This window comes from Galleria mellonella, unplaced genomic scaffold, assembly GCF_026898425.1.
Source record: "Galleria mellonella isolate WM207_F2 unplaced genomic scaffold, CSIRO_AGI_GalMel_v1 utg1432, whole genome shotgun sequence".
In the NCBI taxonomy this organism is placed as follows: domain Eukaryota; kingdom Metazoa; phylum Arthropoda; class Insecta; order Lepidoptera; family Pyralidae; genus Galleria; species Galleria mellonella.
In genome coordinates this window covers 203,799-225,084 of record NW_026441998.1, presented here as the reverse complement: position 1 = coordinate 225,084, position 21,286 = coordinate 203,799, and the positions used below count along the sequence as shown (strand labels likewise).

Sequence of the window (21,286 nt, the reverse complement as noted above, 5' to 3'; positions counted from 1 at the left end):
CATTTCTTAATCTTTTTTCACAATAGTTAATCTTTGGTATCTAAAATACGTTGATAAAAATAAATAGCATATTTATGTATTTAAACTTCAATGCACAATTATATAATATTGTAAGTGTTCATATAGCAAACTTAATACCTAATGGCGTTCTCTACCAATCAACTACGAGGCAAGCAGAAAATTAAGTAGAAGGTGCATTTCCTACTAAAATATAATATATTTACAATAGCTGAATATTGCTTGTTATTTGTTGTTAATTATAATCTTTTAGTTTTTGATATATTTTGCATTATTTAAATGTTAAAACTTTATAACGTATAACTAGTAAGGGACTATTGGTGCTGCCTTGTAGTGCAATTTAAGAACTGAGTTTGAATTAATATTTTATTTGTTGTATTTGATTGTTAGTAGCGCTATTTGTAAATAACAAACAGCGCTATTAGCAATCAAATTAACTTTTTTAAGTATTGGTATTGTGTATTCCTTACTTTGTATTTTATTATTCTATGTAAAGAGAAAGATCTTCCGTATTGGACTGTCAGACAATCAGTCAATTAGTGACATTTATGTTATGACAGTTTTAGTCTGGGATGTGTTTGGAAGAGCTTCATCGTCAATGAATTGTTTTCTTTCTTCTGTTTGTGATGTCTATTTATCAGTGTAATTATAAATTTATAAATTATATATAGTTACGTTGGTATATTTTGATCTACGATACTGACTAGCAAATTATTAGATCAGTAAATTTGTAGACACTCTTGAGTTATTGTCGGTGACATTTATGTGAGTAATAAATTATTGTACTTCTAATATTTTAAAATAAAAATAATCTCTGCAATATTATAACAGTCTTTAATGAAGTTAGAGACTATTAATATTTTTTGTTTCCATTAAATAAATGAGGGATGGATGTAATGTGTATGATAAGTATACAATCTACAGCACTACAGAAACAAAAACCTTGAATCGCTGTGATTCATTGTCGAGTTAGTACATATATGTTGAAGAAGTAAATATATAGTCCATAGTGGTAGTCATCAGAGATTATTGTACGATTTTACATTTAATTCCAATAATCCAACATCTACATATTTCTTAATAAAATATAAAGAAATAAGATTGTTATTTATTATTGTGCCAACTGCTGTTAGGCTGGTAGAGACATAAAAATTTGTTTGAATGTAAATGACTTTGTGAACAAGGTATTTTTGTATGATAAAATATTTTTGAATTTTAGTTTTACTTTGATGAACAATATACTTTTACATGGCACTGATCTGCATGAAAAATTTCATGCACTGTTTACATATTTTTTACCCTTAATAGGTAGTAGTTAATCATCATGTATTTCAGTCTTGTTTATTATTTTCTTAATATTATGAAAATCTCTTTTGGGCATGAGCCTTATGTTTGGCATCTATGCTTTTTTTGTGAAGGTGGCAAACAAGCATACAGCCTGTCTGGTTGTAAACAGTTATGTAGCATATGGATGCCTGCAAACCAGGGTTGTCACCTTATGAAGAACCCCATACTAGAAAAACTTCAGTAGTGAGCTCATTTCAGTCTGTGTGTTCAGATGAGAAAACCCTTCTGAAACCACTGTATGGTATTATTTAGGTTCAAGCGTGTGTTGATAAATTTACTGTCAATGGTGAGCAGTGTGATGATAATACGTGGATGTGAGTTATTATGAAGATGATTTTAAATTCTGCATAAATTCTTCAATTGTTAAAAAAGACAATCTTCTGAAACATTTGAATTCTAGACTAAATTACATTCTATATTACTAGTTAATGTTTATTATTATTATTTAAACTTTATTGACCAGTAAATTTTTTATTTACAACTTAGAATGGCAAACAAGCTGACGGCCCACCTGATAGAAAGTGGTAACTGTCGCCTATAGACATGAGCAGTACCATGGACATAACAAAAGTAAAATGTGCAAAAGGCAGATTTAAAGTTGTAGAGATTCTCTATTTTCCATTGCTTCTTTTGTATAATATAATATCTTGATTTCAGGATAATAATCATATACCATGGCATCCACTACTATGATTGAAACTGTGACTATCACACGACCACTTAAGGTAAGTTTTTCTTTGTCATTATAATATCATCTACCTAAAAGGTGAGTATTTAATATAATGAGTTTCCAATTAGGTTTTGCTTGGTTTTACAAAATATTGATAAAGAGACTTTCTTTTACTTTGGGTGTTGTCATTGTACATCATATTAAAAAGGTTGAATGAATATGAGGATGAAAACAGAATAAAATTTATTTAATGAGTAGTTTATTGGTATAAAAATTATTTCAGTTATTTTTCATTGTAAATATAAAAATGGGAATGTGTCAATGTAAAAATATGTAAATCATTGCATAAGCTATAAAATAAGAAATTACCATCCAAAAATGTAATTATGGCATTTTATAAATGGCATTTGTGGGGAAAATAGGTGAAAACAAGATGTAGTGTGATACGGCATTTATTTTGGCATCTTAGGAATAGTATGTGATGTAGTAGTAGACTAAAGAACTGACACCTTGTTTTGTTCTATTTTGATATATTTTTTTCCCAATAAAAAAGGGTCATAATAGACCCTTAATTTGAATGAATTTTAAATGAAATCAACAAAAGCAGTAAATTTTACAAGCTTGATACTTAACTATCTTTATATGTAATTTTTGCAACTAATACAATAAAATTTTATCGAACCAATAAAAATGGCGTTAATGTTTCATCATATTTAATTCTGTGTACCAAACAGTATATAAATATGGTTTATTTGAGTTAGCTGTTTTATATTTAGTGTATATTGTCTGTGTTTTAATCTCCAATGAAAGCAATTAAATGAAGAGGCAACAAACTAGCTTTGGTATTAATAATTGTTAAGGACTACCTGCATACCACGGCTTTGATTGATTATTGAAAGATACAAACTTACCGTGAATTCAGCAACAAAATTTAAATATTACTGTCATACATACACAAGTAAATTCCAATACATAAGTAAATTCCTTGAATGTATTAGTGTTTACCTATAAATAAATTTGTCTACATGTATCGTCATCATTATAATCCATTAATATGATACTGCTTGGTACAGGTTTCTTTATATATGAGGAGGGAAACATATTACCAAGCCGTTATACATGGTCAGTTTCTTTAATTTATAGAGTATGATGATTTTTAGGCACTGGAATTCATGCTTTCGACTACCTAAATAAAAAGCAATATTTTGTACTAAATTTCAAGACTAATAAAAATACATTTTTAGACAAAATAAATATCTAAAAATCTACTTTAAAATAGGTATATTATATTTATATAACGCTATTGAATACCAAAATGGATTACTAGCTATTACTGTTTATTAAATATTCAACAGCCGTGATCCAATTTTAACAGGCTTTACTCGACATCTGTGCGAATACCCTTAAGTGCACGAAGCCTGTATTGGATTAGTAATAGCGAGTCTCACGTTAGTAAAGATTGGTGTCGTGATGCAAACACACGGGAACTTGACAGCAAGTTATCTTTGGCAACCAGGCGAGTTTGCTCGTCGGATGTTAGGAGAGCGTCCTTCGCCCGTACCGCCCACGAGAGACCTGTGGCCTCCACCTCAGCAGCCGCTTAGTATTAGTACTCTGCATATCACGTATTTGCAAGATGAACCTATCCCTAGGCGAGCAGCTACGCTGCCTCCACAAACATACGTCCCTTTATCGATGCCAGACGAACCCGAACACAGTAGGCCTCGATTATGCACTGTCGGAACAAATACAGACCCCCCTGAGACAATACTCAATAAGTTGAAGCGGCTCACACGTCGTCAGGGTGACGTTCCCGTGGGTCAGCCGCCTCCGGGTCGACTCACAGCAGTTCCGAGGGAGACTGCAATAGACGGAAAAGAAGAAAATGCCGCATTGCGTGCTCTCAACGAAATCAAGAAAGCTATTTCGGGAGCGAAATATCGCATTACACCGGGTGTCGAGACTGTGGAGAGTCCAAAGATAGTTTACGATATGTCCAAACCAGGAGATAGAATGACTACTACTTTTGGGGCGCGGGAGTCTCACAAATGGTGCTCCATTCCTTCGAAGGCGAGCTGTTCGCGGCGTCTTCGGGCTATGGGCGGCTGGTGCAGGCAACATCCCCGTCGTCCGCCGCGACGCCAATCGCAACCACCATCTCTGCAGATCACTCAGGTGTGACTGCCAAAAGAGTAGAGGACTTTAATTGGTCGATGTAACTAGAATTACCGCTATATTGCTTTGTTCAATAAAAACAAATAAAAAAGTACATAAAAGTGACAGTGTGGAACGCTAAGCAATTTCGTGTTTGTGTTGTGTAGTACGATCGAAGTTTAAGTAGCGTTTGGCTATTAAATGTGTCTCTGTAATCTGTGTTTTGTTGGCGTGAGGGAGGGCGGCAGATGCGAGGCACCCGAGGTTCGGAGGGCGGGCGGCAGTCCCGCGTCAGGCGCCGTATCGCCCGGTCCGACCGCCCAGCTAACTAGGCCCGCCCGCCCTTTGCGTGTATCCCTCCTATCACTACCTTCTCAGACCCGATTATCCTGTATATTCCTCTTGTAATTATTGCAGAAATTTGCAAGAAAGCTTTCTTTCAATTTTTTCTTACTGATAATGTGTTAATGAAGTACAATAATTGTTAAGGTGATTTTTTGTGGGAACAGAAAACCGGCGCGACCCAATGCGCAATTCTCACAAACGAGATCAAAAAAATTGGGGCGCAAAATATTATAGTTCTATGTAGTAATAATTTTATGTACATAAATATAATAATTAGAATTCATATGTACGAGTAAGGTATTTTATTACTTTAAGGTAAATAGTAGATTGTAATTTATTTACCTTAAAAATTATATAATTCGTAATGTGGATAGGTATGATATATAATCATATTCTATCACTTCAAAATTTTTATATTAATTAAAGTAAATTTTGGATAAAACGTAAACATACTTAAAACATTTCAGTAAAATCTTTGTAATGTTTTGATATAAAATTATAAAAACATTTAACTATTTACATATTTTAATTTTACCTATTATTTTGTTTAAAACAGTCTAAGTTACCTTAAATGTTTATTACCGTAAAAAGAGTCAATAAAAAATAGGTAATAAAATTACGCATTACGCTACTTATTTTTTGTAAATTGTATGTTGTTATTCATAGTATAAAACGTGGACAGAATAATAAATATAATATTCAATTTACAAAGTTTATCTTTCTATTGAAATTACGAAAATATTAACTAGCAATTTGTATTATCGCCTGTTCCCGTGGGAATGTTTCGTCGTAGATAATAGTTTGTGTTACTTAGGGATAGTAGTAGTTTTCTATTAGTGAAATAATTTTTAAAATCGATTTAGTAGTTTTCTTCACTCTCAATCACTCACCCACAAATCGTAGATGATTGTGACTATTGTGCATTATTAAATGCAATATACAAAAAGACTTCACCTAGGTCTCTTTTTATTTTTAACTTGGATAATACTAGATTTTTTTTTTTTTTCTGTAAAAGAAAAATGTATGTAGTAAAATAAATTCGATCTTGTTGTGAATACAATCTCGTTAATTTTGAATTTAATGTTGTATTCAGAAAAGTAATTTGAATAAAGTAGGTATATGTTTTGTACCGTACCTTATTATTATTAAATAAAATTAAATCTCATTTATAGGTTTTGTTTGGAGTACCTTTCTATTTATAAGTTTTCTGGGTGTGTTGTGTGTGACGCATTATATCCATTCGGAGTGACGTTGAAGATTCTTTCGTTTATTAAAGATTATTTATATTTCTTCGCTGATACCTTCCGGTGCTGCTGCTATACACATGATAACATTAAAACAAACTTTTCTTGTGTAAACTGTTTGTGTTTGTTTTTTTTTATATAATTGATGTATTGATTCTTTTTATCCGTTACTGTTTATTTGTACATCACTGTTTCTTATTGTTGTGAGCGAACAACTGTTGTTTAATAAACAATTGAAATTGAAAATTATCGTTTCTGGTATTCTTCTATATTTGGTGTATCACTTACATATCTTCTTAAGTGTGACACTAAAATATAAGGACAAAAGTTACTTAAACTTAAAATGTTTTTTCAGAATAATAATTTTTCGTAAAAATCATATTCTATTCTAAAATGCTTTTTTTAAAGTTAATAAGTTAATATTTATTATCACTATTTATTATCACAAATTTCACCCACCCAAAGCGTATGACGGTATCGCTTAAGTATTGTTATTGCGTGTCTCGCATATTTCTGTGCATATATGCCTATACGGATACACAACACACCTAATTTTTGTCCAACGCCGTAGTGACGCCAGCGGCGACCTCATTTGATGCCGGTCTCTCCCCCACAGTGCACAATTACTCTGCTCTGACCCAAATACAGAAACTACACAGAAAGGGTAGTCGTAATCTTCCGTGTAATTGGTAATTTTATTTTCACCAACACCTTAAACGATTTTCTTAATTGTTTACTACATTATTCTTCATTACTACCTAAATAATATTAAAATAAAAAATATTTTAAAAAACAAAAATATGTTTTAAAAGAGAAGAAAAAATAATTGAGACGATTTAATGATTTAATGATTGATTGTTTGGATCCTACTTTCTGTTTTTTATTATCTTCCAGAAAAAAGCGTCTTTTATTATTTTCTTACATTCATTTTTTTATTTATAACTACGTTATTTGTCTACATCACAATATGTTAATTCCAACAAGACTTCTTTACACACTGCACCTATACGTGTTTTTTAGAGCGTGAATAGTAACAATACCTCGTATGGTAGGTGGGTAGGTATACTCGGTAAATAGTTCAGGCAGGATAAATGAATAGGGCAGAATTCCAATTTCAACAAAAGCAGGCTTTTGTTTATGGTGTCGGTTCATTAAGCGTATTATTAAAGGCGACGCAAAGTAACAAAGTATTTTCAGTTTTCAATGCACACCTATACAGCGTAATAGCGCTTTGAAATTATTACTACATTTACGAACTGTAATGAGTACAAGTTTTCAATTATAAAATCAATACACTCGTTTATAGGACCTAATCGAAACAGCAACCCCATTAACGTTCCATTGAGTCTTCTAGTGATCAGACTAAATCGTTTGAGTGAATTAGAGATATATATATCTGTACTGTCGTTAATAGAACGTGTGATGTGTTGAGTGGGTGTGGGTATCTAGTGAAGTGCCTAGTGTGGTGGTGTGGTGGCGGTTCGGTAGCAAGCGCATGCAGGGGCGCGCGGGCGCTGGCCCGGGCGGGCACCGCTCAAACCCGCGCGCCCTCCCTCCACCTGTGTTACCACCACCGCCACAATTTGCAACGGAACCAGACGAAATGCCTGCCAACCAGATAGCCCAGGTGCATATCGAGAATGTTTGGTTGATTATTTTTTAAGGGAATTACCTCTTATAGGGGGGAAAGGTATGTTCTAGTAAGTCAAATTAAGTCGACGTCAGAGTGCCCCTTGGAAACCGTCGTTGTCCTAGTAAATTCGCCATAATAGGCCAAATGATCTGACTTAATTTTTACTATTATCTCTCATTAGTTTTTTTTTATTGGGTGAAAATTAAATGGTAGCCCCGCTTGCGCTATTCGGGTCGCCAGTGAGTAAAGATAAGTGAGAATGAAGTCAGTTGGCCCAATGTGACGAATTTAATAAGAATTAATCACGATGGTTTCCAATATTATTATAGGTATATTGCTAGTAATGGAGCTTTTAGACCTCTGTATTAACTCTCTTTACCCCTCTTTCACTAGTATATACTTCATCAGTATGAGCCGATAGTGAAGAATATCATTTTATTATTATAAAAAAAAGTCATATGAAGGCATAAGAGAATTAACTTGAATTCTCAGTAGTGATGCTCCGTGATACTGAACTATATGATTACAGAAAATACAGAAAAAATACAACTGTATATGTGTGTATAATTACAATGGTCTGTAAAACTTGTGGGAGACTGGACCCTAAACTAGATCAGAGATCTGTATTTCAGGAAATTATGTAATATATTAATTAATATTTTAATATTAATAATAATTATGTAATGTCGACAATAATTTATGTAAAAAAAGAAAAATTAAGAATTTTCATTACATTTTTTAAATAATTTTGAGATATTTATTACAATTTATTATTAGTGTGATAGTGTATAATGTACTGTACGATATACTTCGCATGCGATGTGTTAAGTCATGATATTGTGATTGCTGCTTGAATAATATTAACAATCTCCGATTTTTTACTACTGTTCAAAATGTAAAAAAAAAAACAAAAAATTGGATAATCGTTACTTACTACGTTACAAAGCACATTTTAATATTGATCGGATTTTAACTATATTTGGTAAATTAGAACATAATATGTTCTATCTTACGATGGTAAGGTATGAATTGGGATAAAATTGTATAGATTTTTATATGAGGGATAATTTTATCCTAATTTAATTATTACCAAGAACTATAGTTATAAGCTATGGATTCTCTAATTTTTTTAAGTTTTGCACTAAAACTGTAAATTATTCTGTGCGGAAGGCGATTTCCTCGTGGCGGCAAAATATCTAGATAGACTCGCGCGTAAAAAAGTAATAAACCTTTACTTTATAATTGAATTTAACGTTCAAATGTATTGAAGCGTTCCCCACCCGGTATTTAGAGCAACTAAACCAGATTGCTTCGTTTGTATAAAACGGAAATTGGATTGACTGTACCTATGCGGATTACGTAATGCTTTCTTTATAAACGACCTCGAAAAGGAAGAGGTTCTCAATTCGCCTGTATTTTTTATGGATGTGTTACGCGATTTTTTCACCATTTCTAAACATATTTCGATAATTTTGTCCCAATTATTCTGGTGTATATCAATATCAATATAACTCACCAAAGGGAGATTTTGTACAAAAGTCGATTGCTTGGGTACCTCTGTCCCATTCGTGTTTCTACTGTGAAGCAGTTGTGTTTCATGGCTATGTTTCGGTTTGAAGGGTGGGATATGGCGTGATCTTACTGGGTACAGAGGAATAACACCTGAATCCTCAGGAATGGCAACGCATGGAGGATATCATGGGCGAAACAGTATACTCTGTTATGTCCATGGTACTGCTCATGTCTATAGGCGACGGTTACTACTTTCCCTCAGGTGGGCCGTCATACATAAGCGTATTATTTGCACTGGTCTGTCCTTCCAAGGAAGTATCGGCATCGTTTTTTTTTTTATATTTTACGGTCAAGTAAAGTCCGATACGATATCGTTTTCTTTTGTAGGTTCACTTAAAACGGTGGCCAAGATGTTCACATGTGCATTTATAAATGTTTTGTACTCAATGTCCTCTTTGATAATGTTTACTTATAGTTATATAGTCCATAGTGTTCAGAAATTTTAATGAACCATGAAGCATGATTTTTGCGTTTTATTTGGAAATCTCTGTAGGACTAAACCAGATTGCTTCTGTTGTGTTAAATGAAAATTGAATTGATGAATTGACCTATGTGGATTACGTAATGCTTCTTTATAAACGATTTTCAATAGGGTTTCAATTCGTCTGTATTTTTGTAGATGTGTTAAGCGATATTTTGGTAAATTCTAAACCGATTTTGATAATTCCTGTATAATTGTTAATTAGTCTTTCGCGTTAAAATTGTTACGATTGCAATCTCTACTTTTTTTCTCAGAGTAAAATTATAGACTGCTGTATGGTTCCGGCATAAAATCCCTCTTATAACCAAAAGCCTAATTGCAGTTGTCAACTCGGCTACCAAGCGTGGCAAACACTTGCAAAATATTGTGGGGGAGACCTATATTCTGCAATGAACAGATAACGGCTAATATCATGATGATAAATAGTTTGAAAATTTATGTAATTTTTTTTTACGTTTATATAATACTTCGAAAGCGTAAATAGAAAGATCTTCACTAATACTTATTGTAAATACGGAAGCGCAAAATAGAAAATGATATCGGCGACGAAAGTAAATCTGTCTGTTACGTTTCAATGGATGAATGGGTTTGAAAGAAATTTGCCAAAAAGATTGTATAAAGCTCAAGGATGAACACGGGTTCTATGACGTCATCTCTCAATTTATGAGGACAAAGTTGTGGGTATTATAACATCACGTTATGTAACTTAGTTTGCGTGATGGTTCGACGGATATCTTCTCGTTTATCTCTTTCCAGAACGATTTTTGGGTGGCAACATTTGAGGAGAGTTAAAAAAAAGACAACTTAAATTTGAGAAGCGACACATTTTTCTGGGACTAAATAAAATTTTGTTCATAAATTAAAATGAAATATGTAAACATTTTTATTTGAATGTGATTGAATTATTAATTTCTTTCATTTCATTTTAATACTATTTATTGTTTTTTTTAGACAAGTAATTCATACTCGTATAAAATAGAGCAACATCATCATCAAAAATCTCTATCTCTCTCTTTCTCAACTTTGATTTCTCTAAATGACGTAATGCCAGTATGAAAATAGTTAATGACCCTTTAAAAATATTTAATGCGTAGAAATATAATAGATGAACTACTTTTCTACGTCTTTCTTATACATAGGTACATATAGCTATGAATAGAAATAAGTTGACCCCTCACATCACAATGGTCAACAAATAGCTCTGCACGTGAACGCATTATACGTAATTCAATGAACGACATATCCCTCTTTTAGTTAATGCTTCCGGCTTGCAGTGTAGTATTGGTAATATATAGAGAATATTGTACACAAATTATTTCATATAAATGATAAAGAATTATCTATTTACCGTAGTTTCGCGCGCGTAAATCTGTATTAAAAGTATCCTGTATGTATGTACTAAGTTACGATATTGCTTATTCGTGTACCAAATTTAATTAATTTGCATTTAACAGTTTTTGCGTGAAAGAGTAACATTTATCTATAGTCTATACATGCATACTCATAAACTTTCGCTTTTATAATACAAGTAGTAGTAGGTGAAATATTATAACAATGAAATAAACCATATGAATGTTTTTTTTATACTACTGGCAAATCCAGACTATCTGATGAGACTGCTTGTAAATTCTGTAATGCCTACATGATCGAAAGTGATAGTTTCAGTATAGTCAATTTATAGAGAGAACTGTGCTGTTAGCAATACGTAACAGTAGCGTCGGTTAAAGAAATGAATGTTACGGAACTACTTTTTTATTATAATTTCATTGACGGAAATTGTATTGTATATGTACGTTGTGACATTCAATTGCATGTTCTCTTGTTACATGAACTCTTTAAATTGAAGAGTTTTATTGTGACCGGACTAAAATTTACGATGATTGTCTTTTGTCGGTCTTAAAAGCATAGGATGATGAGGTAAACATAAAGGAAATCTCTCCGCAGACAGAATGTCGCTCTTCTGCTCAGGCTATGAAACATGGATAAAGGAATAACAACAATTACTTTTTTGTCTCTTGTGTAGTTGAGTTACCTACGTAGTACGTACTTTACTATATCTTTGACTACATGTATTGTTGCTTCGCGGCAGAAATAAGTATATAATTTAATTTGTGTAGCATCATATTTACTGAGATTACGCGGCAGAAACTTGTATACGTACGCACACAATACTTTTAACTAATATTCTTAGTTCATTCTTCGTTTTATCTCTATATAAACTTAACTGAAAAAAAAAAAAAACTAACTCCATAATTTATTCTTATATTATTCTTAGTTTTAACTCCAAACATTTTATAGACATTTGTCTGAAAACAGATCCCGTGTGTACAGTTCGTTGTTTGATTGTAAATAATCACAGAATGCCTACAGTTCATTGCTCGATTAGTCTTTAACCTATAGTATTTATTACAGATAGAACTCTCTAGTTGTGTAAAGAAACTTGATTCTATTTCATACAGTTTTATGGCAGATTTGTAGACTGAATGACCAAGTATTATCGGTAATCAATCGCTACTATTCACGTGTTGGCAACCTCATATTAGAATTTGGGACTAGAGGCTTTTGTACGTGAAAAACCATTGAAGCTTTAGAATCGTTTATTTAAATTCTGACAGTTCCTAATTTACTTAAAATCTTTTAAAAAAATTAATTAATGTGATTATGACAATGTTGAACTGATTTGCGATACGAAAATCAGTTAAATTATGCCCATTAATATTTGATAACTTATTAAATGTAAAAACTTATTCTTTCTACAAATTCTCTTATGCTGCATATAAGCAAAAGAATGTCACGAAGGCTTTTATTGGTGAGATCTTGTTTCGCGTCGGTGATCGTTTGTTAGCAAACTACACAGATGTCAAATCATTTGATTGGAGGCGGGCGGTGTGGATGGGCGCTGAAGAATAACGAATGTTTAGTTAAAGCAGGAGAGAGAGTGTTGTCTGTATTTATGTTCACCATCACTCGTTTTCTTGAACTCGCCGCCAGATGTATTAGAATGTTTTGAAAGTCAATGACCATGTAGCAACCAACATCAAATAAAAGTTGAATATTAGCGTCCGTTTGGTCTGTCTGTACGCGCCATTAAATAATTAAAATTTGATGTAAATTCAACTTTCAAGGCTTTAGATTTGAAGATACTACAATATTTATAGCGTGGTCAGTTTTTTATTTTAAAATATTTTATTATGTAGAAACGTTAAACGACGTTTTTATAAAACATTTTTCATTAATTTGGTAACGTTATGTTCGTTCAAGCAACATTGCTTTCATTCAGTTATGAACGGAGGTCTAGTCTTGACTATAATAGCTGCGGTTTTCTCCAAGATCGATAACAATGTGCGTTTATTATGTAGGTACTTAGACTACCTATTTTATTCTGTAGTGCGAACCAGACGTGAAGCAGAGACGCGACGCCTCGCCGAACAGCTGATGTTGCCTTGCGTCCCCCAAGTGCCGACGGGGACTGCGATCGATGACCGCGCCCCCCTGTGCTTCACCTCGAGACATTCGCCTCGGCTTTGCTGCTTTTCTTTCCCTCTCTGTAGGCACTAGTGTTGCCATCGTGTTCAATTGATCAGAATTGTAAACAATTTCGGATGTTCGGCGCAGCGTTGCGGTTGAGAGTTGAGAGTTGTAATAATTTATTTATCAAAGTCAGAGGTGCATAACACTTGCTATATTTAAATTACTTATTAATAATTATTAAATTAAATACTTGAAACTGTTTCGACTACACGTAAAAGTATTCAGGCAGTTTAAGTTTGTTGACTTATAAAAAATATTCAGTGAAAATGCGTAGATGTAGATAAAAAATATAGGCGTTAACTAACTCGCTAAGAAATGATTTTATTAATCATTTTGAACTTAGGGGTAATAAAATAACGTATGACTGTAGCTTCATCACGAATTTATGTAACTACTTAGTTTATGAAAGTAGATTTATGATCGAATTTTTTCAGCTGAAATATTCTATAGTATGTTGATTGTATATCCTCGAAGGTCGAGGCTTATGTTCAGCAGTGGACAGTTAAAGGCTCATATGATGATGATGATGTTGATTGCGAGTTTTGAATAATGGAATAATTTATCTACCATGAATTGTAAATAGGTTTTATTTAATTGATGTCTATACAATGTACTAATCATTTGTTTATTATAGATAGATTCAACAGTTTGAACTTAAAGCCGTTGTACAGCACAGATAATGTAAACAATTGATAGGAGAACATAAATTATATATATATGTATGCAAACGGATAGACCATTCCGATTAAATTGATTGATGTTCTTCGTAGGTACCTTCTTGATACAAACAACTTTCTACTTTATCTGTCCTTAATAAAATAAAAAATATTATGATATTATTATCATTATAATAGATGGTCAGACAAACGGATGAGCAAAAGTCATCATTTTGCATTTCGACGTATGGAATTCTAAATGAAAGTACAAGTAATAACTTATAATAAGACAATTGATAAAGTAATAAAAAAATATTATAACTTTTTTTGCTGAAGAGATGAACGTGATGCTTTTAACATTTAAGGTTGTCGCTCCATCTACCTATTGGTAGGTGGAGGTATTACAGGTTGGTCGATTACATTTCTCTGTATGCTACTGGAGCACTTTTATTCCCCAATGGTTTTTTTATGGTGAAAATAAAATTGCGCTAACGATATACGCCTGCGGGGCACCAGTGAAGGGTGATAGATGAGAATGAAAATAGGCCAGTTAGCCCATTATGATGAATTCATTAGAAATTAACCATGATAATTTCCAGGGCGAACCTCATGGAGGTCGACCTGGTTGGGTATATTGTTAGTAATGGGATTCTCAGTCTCCATTACTAATAATCCCTTTCCCCTTTTCCCATTGTCCGTTCTTCGATGTCGTTCCGTCAATTGTTTTAAAACTTTCAGTGTATATATTTAATTATAAAAAACTACTATATTATTCCAGGTGATTGCACTGATATGCGGGTTGTTGGTTGTGATCCTTATGGTGCTGGGGCTGGCCTCAGCGGACTGGCTGATGGCCGCCGGATGGCGACAGGGGCTCTTCATGCACTGCATAGATCCTGAAGCGCCCACGCCTCTACCCTTTGATATTACCGCGCAGCCTGGCTGCTATGCTGCGAGACCAGCGCCTTATATTAAGTAAGTTATAATCAATTTTTTTTAACTGTAGCAGGCTTCATTTTGTATTCAATGAGACTGTCGATAAAGAATACGGCCCGACAGATATTTGAAAAGGCTGGATGGCTGAAAGATTTCGAGTCTTTTTTTGCAGGGAAATAGGGAAATAATTTGGAAAGGGTTATTTAATTTTATTGTTTTTTTTTTTTTTTTACAAAGCGGCAGTGCTTGCGTGACTGTTTGTTAAAGGTATCGTGTTTGAATAATTTCACTTTTATACCCTAGGTATAGTAGTAAAATTATTCAAGAATGGCAACGCATCAGGGGTGCCACGAGCTCACCTGTATTTTCTGATGTTCATGTCTATAGGTCAAAACCAGTCTTAGGAAGAGACGCGATATGTAGGCGTGCAGGTTTCAAGCTTCAAAAGGTGAAAGGCACTATTGTAACTGTCTATCAATTGATGGATCCTTCTAGCATTCGGCTCACTAGACTTCTGGCGTCCTTGTTTTCGCCGTAGGGGTAATATGAGTTGTCCTGCGGCGTCTGGTAGGCTAAAGTCGGCTCTGTATGTCGTGTGAAGTAGGAAATCTAGTTATGTCCACCTTATATAATAATTGTAATTGTAAAAATATGTTCCGTGTTATTATTGCAGGGCCGCGGCGGGATTGTGCGTGGCGACGCTGGCGGCGGACGTGTGCGGCGCGCTGTTGACCGGACTTGGGCTCCGTGCTGCTGACCACCGCACCAAATTTCGGTATTACCGGTTTGCGGTGCTCGCCATGGCGCTTGCTTGTAAGTATCTTTAATATTTAACCGTTTGAGTGCCGAGGAGCACCATCGCGCTCGTGCGCATTGTAACTAAAAGTGTCACGAACGCCATAGCGCTCGTGAAATCATTTGTTGTTTAGCTCGCTGTAGAAAAAATATTAAAATTAGATAATTTTTGGAGGAGATACAGTTTTTTTAGAGACATGGGTAAATGACATCAAACAATGACGACAAAGATTTCTTTAGTATTTTTTAAGTAGATATGAGTAAAAATCAATGGCACTAAAACGGTTAATATACTGCATGCGTTCCATTGTCTTGGGATATTGGATTAACAATACTATTATATACTCAATTAAAATAATACGATTGTGCGAATAACGTGTTGCTAGCAGAAGGGCTTCATAAATAGATTTATTGACAACAGATCAAAACTGTATTTTATCATTTGCAATTGATAATTCGAAATCGTTGATATTTTAGATGGTTTTTTTTTCTCAACACTATAGCGATGTCATATTTGTTGTTTGTTGAAGATTCATTTAATTGATAGAGCTAAGTTTCAAATCTTAGCACTCAAACCAATACTGAAACTGGTAATATAAAATCAAACCCGGAATAAATTTTCAAGTAAAGTAACGATATATTTATAAAATACTTTTCTTTTCCAGTGATGTGCATTTTAATAGCACTAGTTATCTACCCTGTGTGTTTTGCCGCGGAGCTAAATTTGGGTAAGTTCTTTCCCTTTACATCTTTTTCCAACTACGAGTATATGCAAATATTCTAAACGTGTCGTTTAGAATAGAATGGAATGAATTACGAAATTGTTTATTTCGGAGGTGCGTATTACATTAACAGTAAGACGTTAAATATTTTTAAATTTATTATTCATATTTACTATAACATATTCTGAAAATTGTTTCTTACGTTAACACATAAAGATATACATAACATACAGAGACAGAAACGAGAAAATTAAAAAAAGATTCTGTCGCATTATTTATGCTACGATTCTATGAAAACTACTGTTTAATTTTATTACGTGTAAAAATTCTCACGTTTTTATATAATGTTAAGTATATATGTACTCAGGGTTTTTAAAAATTTTATTTGATTTGTATAGGCAACCGGTCAGTTTGGGAGTTCGGGTGGGCGTACGGTGTCGGGTGGGGCGCCGCCATCTTCCTCTTCGGCGCCGTCGTGCTTCTACTCTGCGACAAGGAGAGCGAGGAGCTCTACTACAAGGAACGGAAAGTGAGTCAATACGATAGGAACCGATTCAAATAAATAAACTATCACTATCACACGTCGATTTATTTTTCAATTTAATTATCGTTTCTTTTTTTAACAAAAGTCTATTCCTAGTTTAATTAATTGAGTATTATATAATATAAAGTATTTGATAATAGTTTCATTTTTTTTTTTAAATAATTGTTCTCCTTTAGATTTAAGTATCTATTCTTATTTCATATAGAAGTGGCTTGGTGAGATTTCGCCATTTTTGCACTCTCCATTTCTGCTCGCGTTTCCCCATCCCTTTAAAAACATTCTAGTAGATTTGTAGTGCAGAGCGGAGTGAGGCGTGTGACTAATGGTGGGTTGTGCGGCGCAGGTGGTGCAGGCGGAGGGCGGCGGGCGCCCCTAGGGCCGCGGGCGCCTGCCCGACCTGGTGCCGTGAGCGCGCCGCTGAACGCGCCGCCCCGCGCCCCACGCCCCCCCCTCGATCCGCACCACACGCGCCCCACGCGCCCCACGCGGCCCCTCCGGTCGACCGCGTTCCCGTCTTCTACGTCTAGCGAACTCATGCCGATCCTGGCTCTTTCGTTGTGACAAGTTTGTAGTCGGTTTTCGGTACTAAGCTCGGCTAATTGTACCGAGGTAGCGAATCCCTCGCGATTTCGCGTCCGGTCCAATAGCATCAGTACGAAAGAGTAGTCTAGATTCCACGGTCGATTATATACGCTAGACTCGACGTCGGCTATAGTACCGGGACCGGTTTAGATGTAGAAATACGGAGCGCTATCGTTTTGAAATCGAAAATTTGAACATATTAACGTTGCATTGCTTTCCTACAAATGCTACTTGTGTTGATCGATTTTAACGATAAGGTTGTGATCGAAAGGTACCGAATGAGATCCTACTTGCACAGATAGCGTAAACATTCAGTACTTTATGCCGTTTATTGAATTTAAGTTATTATAACCGGTTGATTGGTTTCATTTACATGAGTAAGTTTGTGGGAATCTTGTTGCCATTTTGAGACTGACAAATTATTTCTTTATTAGCAATTATATATTGCTATGACCAAAATTAAATTAGACGGGCGCAGGAAAATATATAATGTGGTGTTATAAAAAAGTGTAAAATTATTTTTGTAAATTATATGGATGAATTACTATTAATGCTTATGTTGGGGCCAAACATTTTGTTATCGAACGCTTTAATTTTAAGTTTATTATAAGTTATCGTTTCGTGTGTAAGCGCGCGCGCTTCGCTCCCGCGATGGGCGGAACACGTTCTGTTACTCGTTCGTACTATCGTACCTCGAACGTAATCCGTTCCAAAGAGCGTTACTTTAATTTATTCGCTTTTATTTATTCTCGCTGTAAGTATCGGAGCTAAAACTCCGGAGGCATCTGTTGCACAATCCGTGGCGTTTGGTGTGTGCGTGTGGTGTGGTGTGGTGTGGTGTGGCGCGTGACGTGTTGCGTGTTGCGCACGGCGTGTTGCGTGTGGCGCATGGCGTGTCGCGTGTGGCGCACGGCGTGTTGCGTGTGGCGCGTGTCGCGCGGCTACTCGGGCAGGCGACTGGCGAGATTCGGACTCCTTCCGCTCGCTCGAACCTCTCTGTATCACTTACTGACTTGTGTTTTGTAATAAACTTGTGTAGTGTTTGTGCGCGACTAGTGCTATGTGGTACGACGTGGATGCGCTCGTGTGCTCGTAGCGGCTTGCTACCAGTTACAGTCCCGTCGTATCGTTGGCTCTTTGCATACTATGGAATGCGATCATGAGATTAAAGGCTATGCCTATTGACGTATATAAAGGAATTAAATGTATGTTTTTATTAAAAGTTACCTTTTAGTGCGATACACTCGCGTTTGTGTAAAATCTATTTTATTAATATTTATACATCATAATATTATGATTGTCTATGTGTACATGGAAATAAATTACGATTCCAATTGAAAAATTATTTTGTATTTTTACGGTGATATTATAGAATCTCATTCCAATTAGTTGAAAGTTATACTTGCAGAAAATAAATGTGAATAATTTACTACTGTAAATCTTTTTTGGAATTGACTGTCATTTAAATTAACTCAATATTTTCTTAATATTTATGTAAAAGTAAAAGAAGAAAGCGATGAATTATCATAAAGTGTTATAATTATTACAGTGGTAATGTTTATTATAAGTGTAATCTTAATGTTACAATTATCATTATAAAGATAATTTAAGAGCAATGTTAGAATGATATCCGATGTCTTCAGTTAATGATTGTACAATTAAAGGAAGAAATAGATTAAATTTTATCTCACTATTCGTAAGTAACCACCTTTATAATCTCTTGGTTATGGCTTTAATTTCGTATAATAATATAAAACAAATGTTTGTGATAGTTTGGTGGCTATATGCAGGTCTGGTAACTCACAACGCAACGGCCTCTTATATTTATTGATAAGCAATTTATTTTAATAAAGACTTAATTTGAAACTTATAAAATTGCAAATCTCATAGATATTAAATTTCTCCTAATAAGCATGTTGGAATTTTGTCAATTTAGTGTTTTCTAACAATTATTAGTCATTAGTCAAGCATTATGGTCATCTTATTTATTGTATGATTAAGTACAAGGCCAACTAGGTTTAGTTATATTTATAATTGTATGAATATTTTTTTTAACATATGCAACTAATTAGCTATGTTTCAATTACAGCATTCACATTTAAAGATGCATGCAGGTTTCAAAAAGCATGTACACAAACCATAGGAATTACCTATCCATTAACTGAATCCAATAACAGAACTCACATTTGGTTTTCCCATTCAGTTAAGAACAAAATAATCAGATGTAAATATGATTAGATCATCATTTTATTATATTGCTTTAGTAGACCATAACATTATAAGAACATAATTTTATCTCAATTTAGAGATTATTTATTTTTTATATTAAATCATTGGAAGTTCCTCTATAATAAATTATTTATAACTATTATTTTTTAATGCGACACCTACATAATTAACACACTTATATAATTAATATTAAGCATTCTATTTGACGATAATGATCTGATGTTTCATCTCTAAATGTGAAATGTCTATTTGTAACTAATTACACTGCCATGTAACTAACATACCCATTAATTTCGTTGTAAGTCATCATTTGTTATACCGATGTTGTATTATATGTATTTATTATAAGTGTACACTATAGAAATGGTATCCCTTGTAATTAACGAGTGACATTAGCTACTTGTTTTTATGCACCTTCACGATTCGTACTCGAGCAATTCAATGGCGTCTAGTCAATTATTTCATGTGTCATTTACAGAGATGATAAAAGATATTCTTGCTTATATGTGTGAAAGTGAGTTTGTTACTTTATAGCGTCTTAATCAATTACTATAAAATTTGATGTATTATATGGCTTCCTTTTTATTTCTACCAGTGAACATATCCTAAGGGCTTACCATGAAGTATAAAATATATAAAATTACATAATACATGCTATTTAAAACTATTAAATATGTTAAAATATCGTTCCTTTGGACTATTAGGATTTATAATGAACAAAATGTTAAGCTCCATTTACTGAGTCGATTTTGATACGAACAAAAACACGAAATTGAACTCGAAATTTCGGAATTTCATTTCATGGTAGAACCTAGTTAACCGGACGAAGTTGCAGCTACAAGCTAGTGTTTTATACAGAGTTCAAAAGGTTTTTTTTTAATATTTGATAGTTGAGATCGATTACTTTTTTTTAATATACTCTCGTGTAGATTCCGTAATTGTAATTTTGCAAAATATAAGTCATATATTTTATAAAACAAGATACTCCCGATTTCCTAAATCTATTAGGATTAGGTTTTGAGATAAGCTCTAAGAACGCTTATAAATTGTGTGTGGCAGTGATAAATTGTATTATTCCATGTTGAAAGCAATGTTGTTTCAAATTGAGTGTGTGAGTCCGAATTTGTGACTCAAAGTGTTTTATGAGAATGGATTTATTTGTTACGACACTACTAATGATTTTGTACGATTATTGTCTGTAATAGTAAACAACATTCTAAATAGGTCTGTTAACATATTTTTTAAACTGACATTTATAAATAAATATTTTTTAATCATTTTCATAGAAACTATGTTTCCTGTACCAAGTGTACTATTTTCATATCTAAGTTCTAATAAATAAACATAATTTAGGTTTACATTACGTATAAATCGCTTTGATATTGCTCGAGTACACCTATAAAATGTCCATTTTAGCCAAATTATGAGTCATATCAATGAGATTGAATAAAGTACCTAGTGAAAAACATTTGTTTTATTTACAGTCCAAATGCTCAGAATATTAATCTATAATATTTGAGAACATTGTTTAAATTATAAATAGTAAATCATTATAAAAGTATTGATTCCCATCAATTTTAAAAATAATACAATATATTATTCATAATTTTAATATAATTATAGTTAATGGCTAAAATTTAGCCATCATATTTAGATGTCATTGACAATATTTCTGAGTGCAAAATGTGTTCAATTGTTTTTCTAAAGTAGAAATTAAGTAATTGGTATTTTAGTCTTATTTATATAGCAGAGTGAACTATCTCAAAGATTGTACTCGTATATTCAAATTCAAAACAGTATATATTTTCACGTATCAATTTATGAAAA

General features: G+C 33.5%; 1 protein-coding gene across 3 annotated transcripts; it reads left to right on the top strand.

Moving 5' to 3' along the window:
* The first annotated feature begins 561 nt into the window (after positions 1–561).
* LOC113520744 (transmembrane protein 47) lies at positions 562–20,925 on the top strand. 3 transcript variants are annotated; one of them, XM_052891752.1, is made up of 7 exons: positions 562–783; positions 2,023–2,090; positions 14,430–14,626; positions 15,261–15,400; positions 16,048–16,110; positions 16,503–16,633; positions 16,992–20,925. In XM_052891752.1, the coding sequence occupies exons 2-7, from the start codon at positions 2,040–2,042 to the stop codon at positions 17,022–17,024; spliced, it is 615 nt and encodes a 204-aa protein (XP_052747712.1). In that variant the 5' UTR covers positions 562–783; positions 2,023–2,039; the 3' UTR covers positions 17,025–20,925. The 3 variants fall into 3 exon arrangements, with proteins under 3 accessions (XP_052747712.1, XP_052747710.1, XP_052747711.1); XM_052891751.1 differs by lacking the exons at positions 562–783; positions 2,023–2,090 and adding exons at positions 4,217–4,849; positions 7,085–7,405; XM_052891750.1 differs by lacking the exons at positions 562–783; positions 2,023–2,090 and adding an exon at positions 3,344–4,210.
* The last annotated feature ends 361 nt before the right edge of the window (positions 20,926–21,286 follow it).

Bases quoted from the DNA above. Each gene is read 5' to 3' on its own strand.
- LOC113520744 (XM_052891750.1), top strand. From the start codon at position 3,506: ATGCAAACACACGGGAACTTGACAGCAAGTTATCTTTGGCAACCAGGC. The intron at 4,211-14,429 runs GTGTGACTGCCA...ATATTATTCCAG, and splicing joins CATCTCTGCAGATCACTCAG to GTGATTGCACTGATATGCGG. The intron at 14,627-15,260 runs GTAAGTTATAAT...TTATTATTGCAG, and splicing joins AGACCAGCGCCTTATATTAA to GGCCGCGGCGGGATTGTGCG.